This window comes from Parasteatoda tepidariorum, chromosome 2, assembly GCF_982258835.1.
Source record: "Parasteatoda tepidariorum strain Cologne lab strain chromosome 2, Ptep-v5.0, whole genome shotgun sequence".
Taxonomy (NCBI): Eukaryota; Metazoa; Arthropoda; class Arachnida; order Araneae; family Theridiidae; genus Parasteatoda; species Parasteatoda tepidariorum.
In genome coordinates, this window is record NC_141756.1 from 23,409,516 (window position 1) to 23,424,109 (window position 14,594).

Sequence of the window (14,594 nt, forward strand, 5' to 3'; positions counted from 1 at the left end):
ATTCACAATTGATCAGCTATCAAGTGTCTGAATAAATGTTTCATTTATATAAACACCTCAAAGATTATACTTCTGTTCTCTTTTTTTTACCCCAGTTGTGTTAAATACAGTCTTCAAATTGATAAGAAAATTAAAGAAATTTTCAATGGGGAAGAAGCATTGAGAGAAGTCATTTCAACTTGAAGGGTCTCATAACCTGTGTGGTCCAGATGAAAAAAAGATCAAAAGATGCCAATGTCAGAATTATTTCAGGAGTGCAGTACCATTTTCTCTGCTTTCTTTACAAAGATAAGGCAAGGTGACAGGAGAAAGATTGATTTTTCGGTGGTGAAATAGCTTCAATATTTTTAGTTATGGATAAGGCAAAAAGTTTTATTTACATGCTTTAAAAATGGTGAAAAGTTGCATTTTTTTATCTTTCAATTTATTTAGAAAAAGTAGTGTCCGGTTTGTAGAGATAAAAAACAACGTTACAGGATCAAAATGACTGTCCGCGTCCGGTTACGGGAGTGTCCGCTTTGCGGAGAATGTGCGTAATGGTTTATTCATAGAAGATTCCCGGGGAATTAAAAATATGTCCGTAGTGAGAGGCGTCCGTTTTGCAGGAGTGTCCATAACAGGAGGTTTCACTGTATTTGTTTCTAGTAGTTTTGCACTTTAACTATGAGTTAAGTTAGTTTTAAGGATATTTAATTTTTTCTATTTGTTTGCTTCTATTTATTAAATATTTTTTTAAATGATGTTTCCATGACAGGACACATTTTGATCTAAGTTTGAAATTTTTTACCTTTTAATACACACACAATTTAAATTGATGTCTCTGATGAAGTTATTATGGCTTCATTAAAGCAATTTTCTGTGATGAATCATGCTAGTCCTTAACTAACCCTTCCACAAGTTAATTTTAGACAAGAACAATGAGCTTCAATTAATATCCTTGTTATAATTGCTGTTGTTGTTCTCATCCCCATGACCAGCAGAACTAGATCAGGTCCATAAGCTCATTCACTCTGAGAAAGTCTAGCACCAACAGGGGATTTTGAACCAGGCCCTGCCTGGTAAGTCCCAGACAAGATAAAATGTGGTCAGGGGAGGCCTGGGCAGCAGAACACTTAGTGCAGATTTCGAAGTGTTTATTACCATCATTATAAGTCATTGATGACTGATGTCCACTGAGGAAACGAGAAATGGCAGTTTGTTCTTTTATGGATGGGGTAAGAGCCAGCTTCTATGGTCAGAGACCTGGAGCACCAGGGGTAGAAGACAGACTTTAGCTGGACATAATGGAGTGGCTTTCATGTCTTGGGTGGCCATACGATTAGTATACACTCCGGACGTACTTTACCCACTCCGTCCAGTGCCACCCCCTCGCCACGATGATGCCACCCCCTCGTCTGTAGGACTTGAGGGGGTTGTTATTAATGCTTTCAGTAACTCAGTTCAAAAAGTTTATTCATCAATAAGAGCAAAAAATATTAATAAAAATAGCAAATGATAAAAACATAACTGAAAATATGTTAAACTTAAAAAGACATGGCTCTTTTAGTTAAAAATAAGAAAAGATACACTGTATTGTAAATGATATGAAATTTTATTTTCAAAAATCACATACAAAACATGAAGAATTGGTTACAAAATTTAATTACAATTTTAATACATAATTAAAAAAATAGAAAAATAACACTAAGTAAAAAAAGAATAAATAAATAACTGTTAAACTATTAAGTGAATGGTTTATCTAATAGATAATATACATTCATATTATTTACACATTTACATCCAAAATATGGTTAGCATTTGATTTTTGACAAAAAAACCAAACATTTTTATTTAAAACTAGCATAATTTTAAAATTGAATTACCAAATTAAGTTAGAATTCTCAATATTTGGTCATAAAAGAAAATCAGATCCCCTAAAAACTCAGTCGAGCTAATTATTGGTCCCAGAGTCCAATTGATTTTAAATCAGAGCATAAGTTTAAGTCAATAATACATTTTATCAATGTAGAAAAGTAGGCAATTTATAAACACATAAAATCTGACTTCAGTTTCTTCTAAAATGAATAAACATTAAAAAAGTAAAAGAATATTCAATTCAGTCATTTGGATAATGTCTCAAAATTCTAAACAAGATTTTTGTGCTATTGAGTTAGGTTATGCCAATTTTGATTAAGTAAACAATAATTAACGAATGTACAATGAATGACGCAGAGTCTTCTTTTCTCTTACACCTTCCTGTTACCTGCAGCTTCTCTTACTGTTAACCATATACTCTTGCTCTGGGATTAGCAGTGACACCAGCGTGAAAACATCTTCTTTAAACCTGCAAAATAAATTTTTTATTGCAATGAGAAAGTATCAGAAATTAAAATGTTGAATAAAATTTAAAAAGAAAAGTTTCATAAATTTCAATGTAATTTTTAAAGAATGATTTAAAAAAAAAAAAATTCTACACAGGAAAATGTAAATTTTATGAAAACAATAAGACTCTTTAAATTTTGTTGGGATTTAATGAAAATAAAAGTATTGAATGTAGCAAACGAGAATAACTTGAATTTGTACAATTCAAAATTCAGGTATAATCCAAGGTTAGTAAAATTCTGCATAAATATTTTTAAAAAAAAAAAACAATTGCTAACAGTTAAATTTTATGAGGGATAATTTAAATTTTTCTTGATTTTCATTTAGACACTAAAATATAAATTGTCAACCGTCAACAATGAGTCGACTGATGTAGATATGACCGAACTCTTGACTTAACTGACAGTAAGAAACCAAGTTAAGGACAAACAAGATCAAGAAAAAAAATTTCAAGATATTAAAAAAACATTTTTTTTTAATTAAAAAAATATTATTTATTTGATTTAAAACAAATTTTGATTTAAATCAGATTTTTTTTAAAAAATTTTCGAAGACACCTTAAAAACTTAAATTTATAATTAGTTAAATTTTACAAATTTCCATATAATTGAAATACTGTTCAAAGAAATTCAAAATACATTTTTAACAGCTTTACTGCATTAAAACTGTTTTATAGTACATAATACATGCAAATGCATGATCTAGACTAATTGTAAAAGGAATAGAATTTTATCAAATTTTACTACTAAACAACAGGCTAACAAATAAACAAAAAAAAAGTTTTTTTGAAATTTGATTTATCTAATTATTAATACTTGAAATGACAAAATAGATGATGGAAAAGTGTGAAAATTAGCTGTCAGGTTTATTTTCCGCGTAAAATTGATATCCTTGCAGAGTGCACGGAGAACAATGGAACTTGAGGAAATCCTCTGAAAATTCTGGGGTTGTTACCAGCTATGCTATAAGCTATATCAGATAAAATTTTAAAAAAAAAGCCAGGAAAGAAAAATATAACGAACTCAGTCATGGATGGCCCAACTAACTTCGGCCCCCCCAGAGGAAAAAAAATTCAAGCATACATACAAATAATGTGTCTTTACGTGCAAAATACCAATGGTTACAAATATAAATAGAGATAAAAAATTATATTTATTTTATAATAATTTAGTTAACCTGAAAACAATAGCAATTTTTAAACAGAACTTAAAGAATCTCCGGAAATTTTATAAAATTACTTCATTCTATTAAAAGAAAAAGTATGAAAACATATTAACAGGGGTCTGTCTAGGTTTTTCTGAGAGGTACCTATTTTGTGAAAATTTAGACATAATTTGTGAAAGATTAAAAATTATATTAAAAAATCAACACAAAAATATGGATTTATCGTTTCTTAAGGGATACAAAAATAAAATTTTAAGAAAAAGTATTTTGTGAAACTACCGTTTTTCCTTAAATTGAATTTGTGAAACTACCGTTTTTCCTAAAGTTGAATTTGTGAAGGTACCGCTAAACGGTAGTAAATTCGGCCTGGACAGACCCCTGATTAAGTCAGAAAAGAACATCTGTTAACAAATGTTTGAAGATGAATAAAGCTCGAACAATCAAGTTTTTTATGATAGTACAATTGTAATGTAGCAATTTCTAATCAAAACAAAGTAGCAAAAAAGTTACCTTTATAGTAATGTCTTTCTCGTCCCTCTTTACCTCTGCCTACATGAATTAAAAATAACAAGGAATTAATGAATAAAATCACATGAATCTTTAATGCATCTTAAGCACAGATAATATATTATGAAAAAATAATAAATATAGTAGAATACACAGCTCAAAAATTATATTGCGTAATAGGTCCAAGGAAATTCTGACTGGGCAAGGGCATATATTTTTTTACCTTTACATGCCTGGATGGACATGAAAAATATTTAATGAGAAATACCCAGACAATTAGAGCAGTTTGCTCAAAAATTGTTTTGCGGGACAAAATGGTACCCTGGAAGAGAATCTAAGAAGTAACATTTTTTACGAAACAAATGCATTATTTATTATTTTGAAATTATTAAATGAAGAAGAAAGGAGAAATTTAATTTTTTAGTTACATGTAACATGACAGTATTGAAAAATAACTACTTATCAACAAGGAATCATCTCTTTTTTAAAAAAATTAAAACACTGTCTCTGCAATATGAAGCTAGACGGAATGTTTAGATTACAAAGTAAGCAGTCAAACTTTAAATGCAAGCTTCTTAATAACTTCATAATAAAAATGTTGGAAAAGAGTACATGCAAAAGAGTAAAAATGAAAAATAACTGCTGAAAAAATGGTCGAGAAATGATGTGAATAAACAATGAATTAATCGCAAATAGAGTAAGTCAAAAAATGATTACTCAAATTCAATATTTGTGAGTCAAATTATTGTATTAAAAAACCAGATAAAAAGTAGATGAACTCTTAAAAAAAAAAAAAAAAGCTTGTAAAACGAGGTGGACACATGAAGAAATCATTTTGAATTTAATACATTAACAAGTAACTACTCAAATTTGAAATTCATTTCTCCTAATAATATCATAGTAAAAATACCGAAATTTGAAAAATCTCTGATAACAAAAAAGTGATCGAAAATCCAAGCCTATTACTAATAATTTTTAATATTGCTTCCTTCCATATTAACATTTGATTTCTTTTATATTAACAGTTTGCTACTTGCTAGTCCATGGATAAGCATCTCTGACCGAATCGTCACAAATAAAATAGAACATTAAAAAATTATTACTCAATTCTCAAATTTCCCAGTCCTAATAATATATTAAAAATACTGGAATTTGAAAAATTACCTTGTAAAAGATAGAAAAACAAACGTAAATCCCGACCATTAGAAGTTACTAAGCCGACCTGATTTTTGGGTTTATGACTACTAATGTTCAACTCTGTAGCCATGTAATTATGAACCCAATCCAGAAGACAAGTGAACTTCAAGTATTGGGAGAAGTTTGCCTTTGAGGAGGACTTTTTGGATGGAACTAACCCACATTTGCGTTACATGGAGAGGAAGACCACTAGAACCTTCTACGGTTAGCCTAACGGCAAAGGGACTCTATCCCATGATCTGTCTACCACTGAGGATATTTCACGTTATCATAGTGGTCGGTGCAGGCCGGATGCGGACTAACATTGACCAGCTATCGGTGGGATTCGAACCCGGTTCACGTAATTGAAAGGCGATTGCTCTATCCCCTGAGCTATCACAGCTCTTGGTGTCAACATTCAAAAAAATAAGCAAAAAATTTGGTTGACCTGGATTCTTATTTATATCTAAAAAGCCATATTTAATTCATATAATCCTTCTATGGCACTACAGAAAAACAATGGAAAATTTTTAATAACTGAAAGACCTACGTGGCTGTTTCTTTAGACGTGAGGCAACATATTTTTTTAATTCTCTTAGCGTGGATGGTTTAAGTTTCTCAAGATCAATCTCAATTTCATGAGGGCTCTTATTGGAACAATTCTCTCTCAATTGTATAATCTGCACAAGTTGTCCCAATTCCTTACCTAAAAAGAAGGGGATAAAAACTGTTAAAGAGATTTAAATTGTCATCCATTCATTTGAGATAAAAAGAAAACTAAACAAATTTTATTTTTCCCCAAAATATTAAGATTTTACTTCCACATAAAAATTGTTTGATGGATCATTAGAATAAATCATGCTGAAATCATAAATAATAATAATAAAAAAACAAGAATAAAAATAGTTGACATTATAAATTGGCATTTTATGACTCACCAAAATTATAATACAATTGTTCAGTAATGAATTAAATCAGTTATTTCCTAAGCCATTTTCTATAATAAATGGGAGGAAACATCTTTACTTACTATAACTAAAAAACCAATAAATAATAAAGAGTCATATAGTAAGATATCTATTTGTTACACTCTAAAAAAAAAATTAAAAATAAAACTTATTTTTTATCAATTAAGACAGTCTTGCTTTGCTTACCGGATTTTTTAAAATCTATAGTTTCTGAGTTCACAATGCACTTTTCCATGATAATGGCTCATAAATAAAATCAATAATTTTTTTTTTCTAAAAAAAAGAAAGGAAATGTTTTTATTTTATTTTATTAAGTTATTTTTTACAGCAATAAAAAAGTAACAGCTAATGTTGTATATCTTTCTATATACACAAATCATTGAATAATAAATTACTAGCTTTCTTCTGAAGTTATTAATAATTCTACTTAATTTACATTTCCCCATTATTTACTTTATGTCCAAGCTCTATATATTTTATTTTCAAAAAATAATCTTAATTTATCTTTGGCTACTATTTTAAAATGTTGACAGAAAGGGAAATGCAAACTCAAAGAAATTTAGATTCAACAATAGAACAAATTTTGTTTACACAAGCAGATGTTGAAATCCAACAATTTCCATTCTTGGCATCATAACTTGATCATTTCGCAATAATTATAAAAATAACAATGCTTTCATTGGGGGATACAGCGTTCGCCTTCCAATGAGGATGAAACGGATTCGAATCCTAGTGATAGCTAATCTGTACAAATTTCGCACCCGGCTCGCATTGAACAGATTGATTTCAGTTCATAGGACTGAAGAGTGGCACCAATAAATATGCTTACAGCTTGTGATTCCACTAAACTTTGAAAAGTATGGGTATTTGGGAGTCAGAATATCCTGGTCCTGGTCAAGTCCTTTCTAACTAAAATTTAGCTGCAATTAAAGATTATATATATATATATATATATATATATATATATATATATATATATATATATATATATATATATATATATATATATATATATATATATATATATATATATATATATATATATATATATATATATATATATATATATATATATATATATATATATATATATATATATATATATATATATATATATATATATATATGTATATATATATTGGCAACTGATTTAGCAAAAATTTGACAAAGAATTAAAATTTCTATATGAGTTGTTTTTAAAACCTAATCAGGTACTCTTTTCCAATGTTAATAAGCAAGACAATCTTCTTTTTCATAAACACAATGCTGATTTAATAATTCAAATAGCACTTTGCTAAAGCAAGGATAAAACAATTATCACTAAAAGCTGAATAGAATTCATATTTTTCGTTCTACGAGAAAGAATTTAAAAAACGTGCTAACAACATACAGCAAATATTATGAAACAATTATGTTCACATAAAGAATAGAAGATTTACTTTACTGCAAACATACAGAATCACTAAATTATGAAAACTTTTATTGAATAAAAAGTTTAATTATAATTTACTTTAAATGAAAAATGCTAGTAAGTTGCAAAAAATTTTGTAACTAAAACCTTTTTGGTAACAGCTGTTTCATTTGCTATATTCTAAGTGAACTTATTTTATTTGGAGAAATATTATTTTAGAAATTGACTTCTATTTTCGCTCATATTAACTTATAAATTAGCATTTATAAACAGAAACAAAAATAGCAAAGGAATGGAATGAAATTTATTGATTAAAAAATGGGCTTCTGAAAGAAAATTCCTTAACATTAAAAAATAAAAAATATATTTTTGATTTATGTTACAAAAAGTTTTTTTTTTTAAGTAAATGCACATTTAAAATAAAATTTAAATAATAAAAAACATAAAATAAATATGTTTCAAATTAAAAAATAACGTGTTTAGGAAATTACAATTCAAAGGATGTTTTAACAATTAAAAGAAAACATACAGAATATGAAGGACAAATTAAAGCCACAACAATGAAAAAAGAGGAACTGTGTTAAGTTGATTGTAAATTCTCTACCACTTTATCCATTTATTAATCTGTTTATTTATGAAACATAGATATAGACCATGCAATATGGGACCTACATCTGTGCAATCAAAGTTACACATCAAACTACAGCTGATCATTTAAATCTTATTAAGAATTATTTTGGTTCAGATTTAACTCGATGCATACTCACAAGAGACATACCCTTTTTCTCAAAATTCACTCAGAACATAAAAGATCTTATATTTATCATCATGACAAAAAAAGTTGTGAAATAAATACCAACCAAGTATTTGTCCATTTACATCCATAAGAAAAACAAAGCAGCGAAATAAAGAAAATAAATGCAGTGAAAACTAAAATATAGAAATATAGTTCTTAAATGTCTCCATTCCAAAAAAATAAATTATCAGATATTACACTACTACTTCAAATATCTAAGCAGAAAAGATCTAGAATAAATTGTTACCTGATAACTTATAAATATTATGAGACAGCTGTTTCTTCTTTTTAGATGACATGGGCTTAGCACTTCTTTTAATTTTTCTATGCAATTTAGACCTGGAAGATGATGAACTATTGATCAGCGATTGGCTGGTCACATTTTCAGATTTTAGAGCAGCTGGCCAATCACTTTTTTCACCTATAAAGGGAAAAAAAGTAAACTTGAATATATTTAATGTTATAAATACATTACAGCAAAAGTAAAACAGAGAGAAATCAAGAACAATGCAGTAAATTAACTTTTAATAGTCATAGATTATTTCAATCATGAATTTTTTTGAAAAACACAATTTTTATCATCATCATAGTTGGCCAGACAGCCCAATGTAAGCCAATGCCTTCCTCATAATTTTATCCAAGTAAAAAAAAATTGCAAAAAGTGCCTTTTCAATGAAAAAGACCAATGGATATCAGTCACAGACTTATTAGGTTTGAAGAAAAAGTGGCTACTAAGTCATTAGAGTCTACCAGCCACTGGATAGGCTACTAAATGAAGATATTAATTTTCAGGTCTAAAATATAGATTATGATACAATACAATTGAATACAATTATACAAAAATACATAATTAACAGTCAGTAATATGAGCATAAAGAAAGCTAATAAAAAGCATGAATTTTATATGAACAATTAAATTTAAATTGTATAATTGGAATCAAAACAATGCATTTTTTTATAATGAGTTAAAAGGGAATAAAAAGTTAATACTAAACGCCAGCAAACAGCATTTGATAATTTGTTATGCTGGAAAATATTATCACTAATTTTCTTTACTTGGTAAAAACTGCATAGGAAGATAACATTATATTTACAAATCAACTTTGAATATAATATTTTTAAGGTGAAATATTTTATTATGATAATTAAATTTTAAAAAACTCAAAATTAATTGTAACATTTTAAATTTTATGAACCCACACTTTATTCAGCCATTCCATTAAACCTCAAGCTCAGAATAATGATGATAATATATTGGAATAACTTTACAGTTAATTTTTAACGTAAAGAAATCAATTAGATAATTCAGATTTAAAACAAGGAAAACATGAACAAAAAAAGACAATATCAGCTAGTTGATTAAACATATGAACAATGGTAATAAAAATTTAGATAAAAATTACTAATAACCAAAGTAATCTACACTTTATAGCAATGTAAATATAAAATTTATGATTTTAAATACAAACACTGATATTCCAATTTGCAGTTTATTTCTTTCAAATACAATTGAAGAATTGTCTAAAAAATTTAAAAGCAATTTTCAGTTTTTTAGACAATTCTTCAATTGAGAATCAAGAGCTTCATTTAAATTTTATTATAGTTTAAGATAAATTGAAAATTATATTGCTGTATTAAAAATTGGTTTATAGCAGGGTTGGGTTTCTGCCATCAAAAACTGGTTTTTGACATGACAGTGGTAAAAACCGTTTTTTTACCGGTAAAAACTGTCAAAAACCTACTGATTTCTTTAATTTATGGCATATAGCAGACAATATATTATTTTCACTTAATTGCCTTTATAAATGAATGTTGTAAATGATTGCTATTGATTTTGCAACTATATACACGCATTCTTATAGAAGGATATTCATTTATACAGAAATATTGTAACAACATACTTATTGAAAATAGTGATACTTAACTTTTATCATTATAACTTGATTTGCAAAGGATTCAAAATTTTGCACTTCTTAAATGTTAGAAATAAACAAACAAACAAAAATACTTGGAACTATTAATAAATTCAAGAACTAAAAAAAGAATTTAAAATTTGGCATTTCTTAAATATTAGAAATAAGCTAAACAAAACTTTCAAAACTACTAACAAACTCTAAGTCAGGAATGACTTGACATTCTTCAATAATGTAATATGTCAAACAAAATGATGCTTGGAAATGTTGAAAATTTTGTTTTGTTTGTTATCCTAATATTTTACTTCAAATAGTATGATTTGATATAATCATGTTGGGAAAATGCAAAAATCTGTTCTTAAATATCTTTTAACAACTTTTTTTCTAATTTTATTGCCCAAAAATAAATTAATTTTAAATCATAAGCAGTTAAACTCAAATTTAAATACAGTTTTATCAAAACAATGGGTTTTTGACATGACGGTAAAAACCATGGTATAAACCGGTAAAAACCGTCATGTGTCAAAAACTTGCCAACCCTGGTTTATAGTAATACAAAATACATGATTCATATTCATTAAAAGTGGAATAGAAAGTTGTTATTATTAATACCTACTAAAAAACTAAGTAAAAATTCTAACTTTCTCCCCTTTCTCCAAAACTTAAAAAAATATATTTTCAATTAATGCATAAAATTTTCCTATGTCTTCATTTGCAGCTAAGATATAAATAAATTTTTAAAATATCTTTTTAGAAGTGTTGCAATTGATTATATTAGTTTTGCTAATTGAAATTTAGTAACACAGCAATATATTTATAATACATTTTTATTAAGTGTGAAAATCTACAAAAATATATCAGATTTCAACAGTTGCAAAATTTTCAAACTTATGATTTCTTAAAAGAAAAATCATTTTATTTTAATCATTGATATTTAAAAAAACAATTGATTTACATCAATAAATCTTGGTATTAAATAACAGCACATAAAAGAACACTACAAAATTAAATTGAAGGAAGATTTCCATAAACTACCTTTTTCTTAAGTCAAACATGCTATCCTGACTCAAAACATTTATTAATTACCAATAAAACCAAGCAATCAAAAAAATGTAAACTAATTAAAATAACTATGCAACATCATAAAGCGTTACCAGAGAAAAAAGCAATTTGGGATTTTTGAAATTTTAACTTCTCTTCTGGTAAAGTTTGGCTGTTTTCTTTTTCAATACCAAAAGTTTCAACTTCAAATTCCATAGATTCAGAAGAAGATGAACTTGGCAACGATGAGTGATCTTGTCCTAGTTTGCTTTCTTTAGCTAAACAAAATATATTTAATTTAAGTAAACTCACAAAGCTATTTTACAAAAAAAAAAATTCACTTATTTTTTCATAAGTTATATATATATTATGATGCATTTAGATTTTTATAAATCATTTTAAATCATTTAATGAATTTTCAAGATAGAAATTGTAGTAAACTTTGTTGAACGAATTTAGATAGGGGGGTGGGAATCTACAATTTATTTATAACCAGAGTGATATCCTGCTTTCAAATTTGAACTTAGATAAACAAGCAAAATAAAACTATGCAAAAATAGTTCCCTTTTTACACAACACTTTTCACAAATAAGTATTTAAAAATTGATATTCATACTATGTTTTAGCCTAATAAAAAAAGAATTATCACTAGGATGAAAATATCACTTTCCTCCAATCTTTTAACAGCAGTACCGACTATCACCATTTCATAAAAAGATATGTGAAAGTTTACTTAGAAAAAAAACCCCTTTACAATCTAGATGGGGATCTTCGCACTTATATTTTCTTTCATAATGTGTCATATTTCTTTCATAAATGTGTTAAAAAATGCTCTTCACATGCACTACTTAAAAAATATTTTAAAATTTAGAATTCAGCTTTTATGCAGGGTCAATCTCTTTGCAGTCTGTGCTATTTTGATTTCGTTAACTGTCTATTCTTCTCTATTATTTACTATTCATAACATTTCCAAGAATAATATTAAAAAAATAGCTACTAACATATGCTAGGGAGGTCAACTCTAAACAACTTTATAAATCAGTCTTGTCATTTATGGCATCTGCCTTACTGCTTTGTGATTTTTTAGATTTTGGGGTATATATTTATTTGCTAATCTTCATGTGTATACTTTTTTATTATTAATTTTAATAAGGATTCTAAAAATACACATGCACTAGAAATACAAAAAATATTTGCATTAACAATTTAGCTCTCCTTTTTTAGGTGATGACAATATACTTTAATTCCACTAACACCCTAAGAGATTCAACACAGTAAAATGGTATTATTTTATTAGAAAGAAAAAGAAAAAAACTTTTACTATATTTCTGTATATTAGAATAATGATTTATATTCACCAATCTTTACATATTTATTTTTGGCATTTATTCTAAAAATGAAACAATCATTATCTATTAAACATTATCAACAACTTGATTTGTTACACAACAAGTTCAGAATACCATAAACAAAATAATATATACCTCTTAATTTATCTACAGGAAAAGTTAAAATTGGATTCACTCCAGGTGGCAAAAGTTTGTTATTAATTTCTTCACTATTCATCTTTCTAGGGGAAATTAGAAGAAGCTGAAATAGTAAATTACATTTAGAACACTTTAAATATTTTTCAATTTATTACACATTAACATCATTTAACTGTAACTTAATCATTTAAAAAAGTCTCATTATTGCAACTTTAAACTTAAACTAAATTGTTTTAAGAAACATAAACGTAATTGTTTTAAGTGGGCAGAGAAGATTTACTAAATTTAGGTTCCTTTCAAGAAAAACAAAGTTCTTAATCTACAAAACTCTTGTCAGGCCAGTCTTGACATACGCTTCTGAAGCTTGGACAATGACAAAACTGGAGAAGAGTCCACCAAGCATGGACTTTTGCAGTCCATGCTTGGTGGTGTAAATGAAAACGATAACTGGAGAAGGAGATTTAACTTTGAACTGTACAAGATTTATAAACAACCCGATATTATTAAATACATAAATATAAATAGAATGAACTGGATGGTACATTTGATTCGAATGAGTGATGACAATACATTAAAAGAGATACTGCTTTTTAGACCCACTGGAACAAGAGAGCGGGGGAGATGGGCTGACTCGGTGGAGTCTAATTTTCTTGCAATTAATGAAAAGAATTGAGATCAAAGATAAATCAGTAAGTTGTTATGGAGAAATCTTTAGAGGAAGGCATTGGCACACACTGGGGTGTCTGGCCAATGATTATGAAGCATAGTTCTACACATTTAAATGTTACTAAACTGTTTTACAAAAACATGATTTCTGCACATTTGAGTTTCACAAAATTATTTAAAAAAAAAAAAAAACATAATTTCTACAAAATTAAATAAAATTATACTTTTGAAAAGCATATGCACATCTAAATTACACTAACCTGATTTAATAAGCATAATCTCTACATGTTTAGGTATAATTGCCTCAAATTATGAAATAAGTAATGAGGTCACTTGTAACAAAAAGGACATGGCTATCTCACTGTTTTTTGAAACAAAAAACTCTGTAAAAGATGTTATAAATCACACGCAAATGATATACCAATTGCTGTTATATAATTTCATTTATGCACGAAAAAAAACAATTTTACACGATCCTCGTGTGAAACCAACCTAATCTAAACCAAGTGGAATGCATTTTACGCAATTTTCTCATTCACCTGCCCCTAAAAACTTCCCTGGAGTAAATTTATTCTAAAAAAGAATTGCCTTTTAAATATTTGTCTACTTAATACAATAATTATTTCTTGCAATCAATAATTAGCAATAATTTGAAGCATTAAAAATAAGACAAATTTGAAAAACATGATTAACATTCTGATTAATGTTCTTTGTACGTTAATTACTGTGAGTACCTAGCGAAAAAGTGTAATTACTGTAAGAAATCAAAGCAAAATTAAAACAGTTAAATGAAAAATTTCACATTTAAAATGAATAATTATGACCGCAGAAACTGCACAATTAAAAATAAACCATCTTAAACGAAACAAAGCATCAAATTGATAAGTTTATATCAAACAAAGTTAAAACTTATTAATTTTACCACAACAATCTATCCATCAATAATATTTTGCTTCAGAAATTAAATTCCAGAGAGAGCAACAGGCAGTATAATCGATTTTGATTTCAAATGCTTGTTTTTTTGGTCACTCTGTAGCATATTTTTTGTAATAAGTATAACATGCATTTGGCACGCATGCTCATATCGCATTGTAAACAAACGAT

At 27.4% G+C, this 14,594-nt stretch overlaps 1 protein-coding gene across 4 annotated transcripts; it reads right to left on the minus strand.

Annotated features, from left to right (window-relative positions):
• Positions 1-1,572: 1,572 nt before the first annotated feature.
• LOC107438501 (homeotic protein female sterile) lies at positions 1,573-14,594 on the minus strand. Of its 4 annotated transcripts, none has more exons than XM_071177268.2 (7): positions 14,413-14,594; positions 12,822-12,927; positions 11,451-11,615; positions 8,631-8,804; positions 5,759-5,914; positions 4,036-4,074; positions 1,573-2,323 (listed from the first exon to the last, which is right to left on the minus strand). In XM_071177268.2, exons 2-7 carry the CDS (start codon positions 12,901-12,903, stop codon positions 2,286-2,288), a joined length of 654 nt encoding a protein of 217 aa, XP_071033369.2. In that variant the 5' UTR covers positions 12,904-12,927; positions 14,413-14,594; the 3' UTR covers positions 1,573-2,285. The 4 variants fall into 4 exon arrangements, with proteins under 4 accessions (XP_071033369.2, XP_087013121.1, XP_071033371.2 ...); XM_087156995.1 differs by having other exon boundaries at positions 13,751-14,522; XM_071177270.2 differs by lacking the exon at positions 5,759-5,914 and having other exon boundaries at positions 14,413-14,581.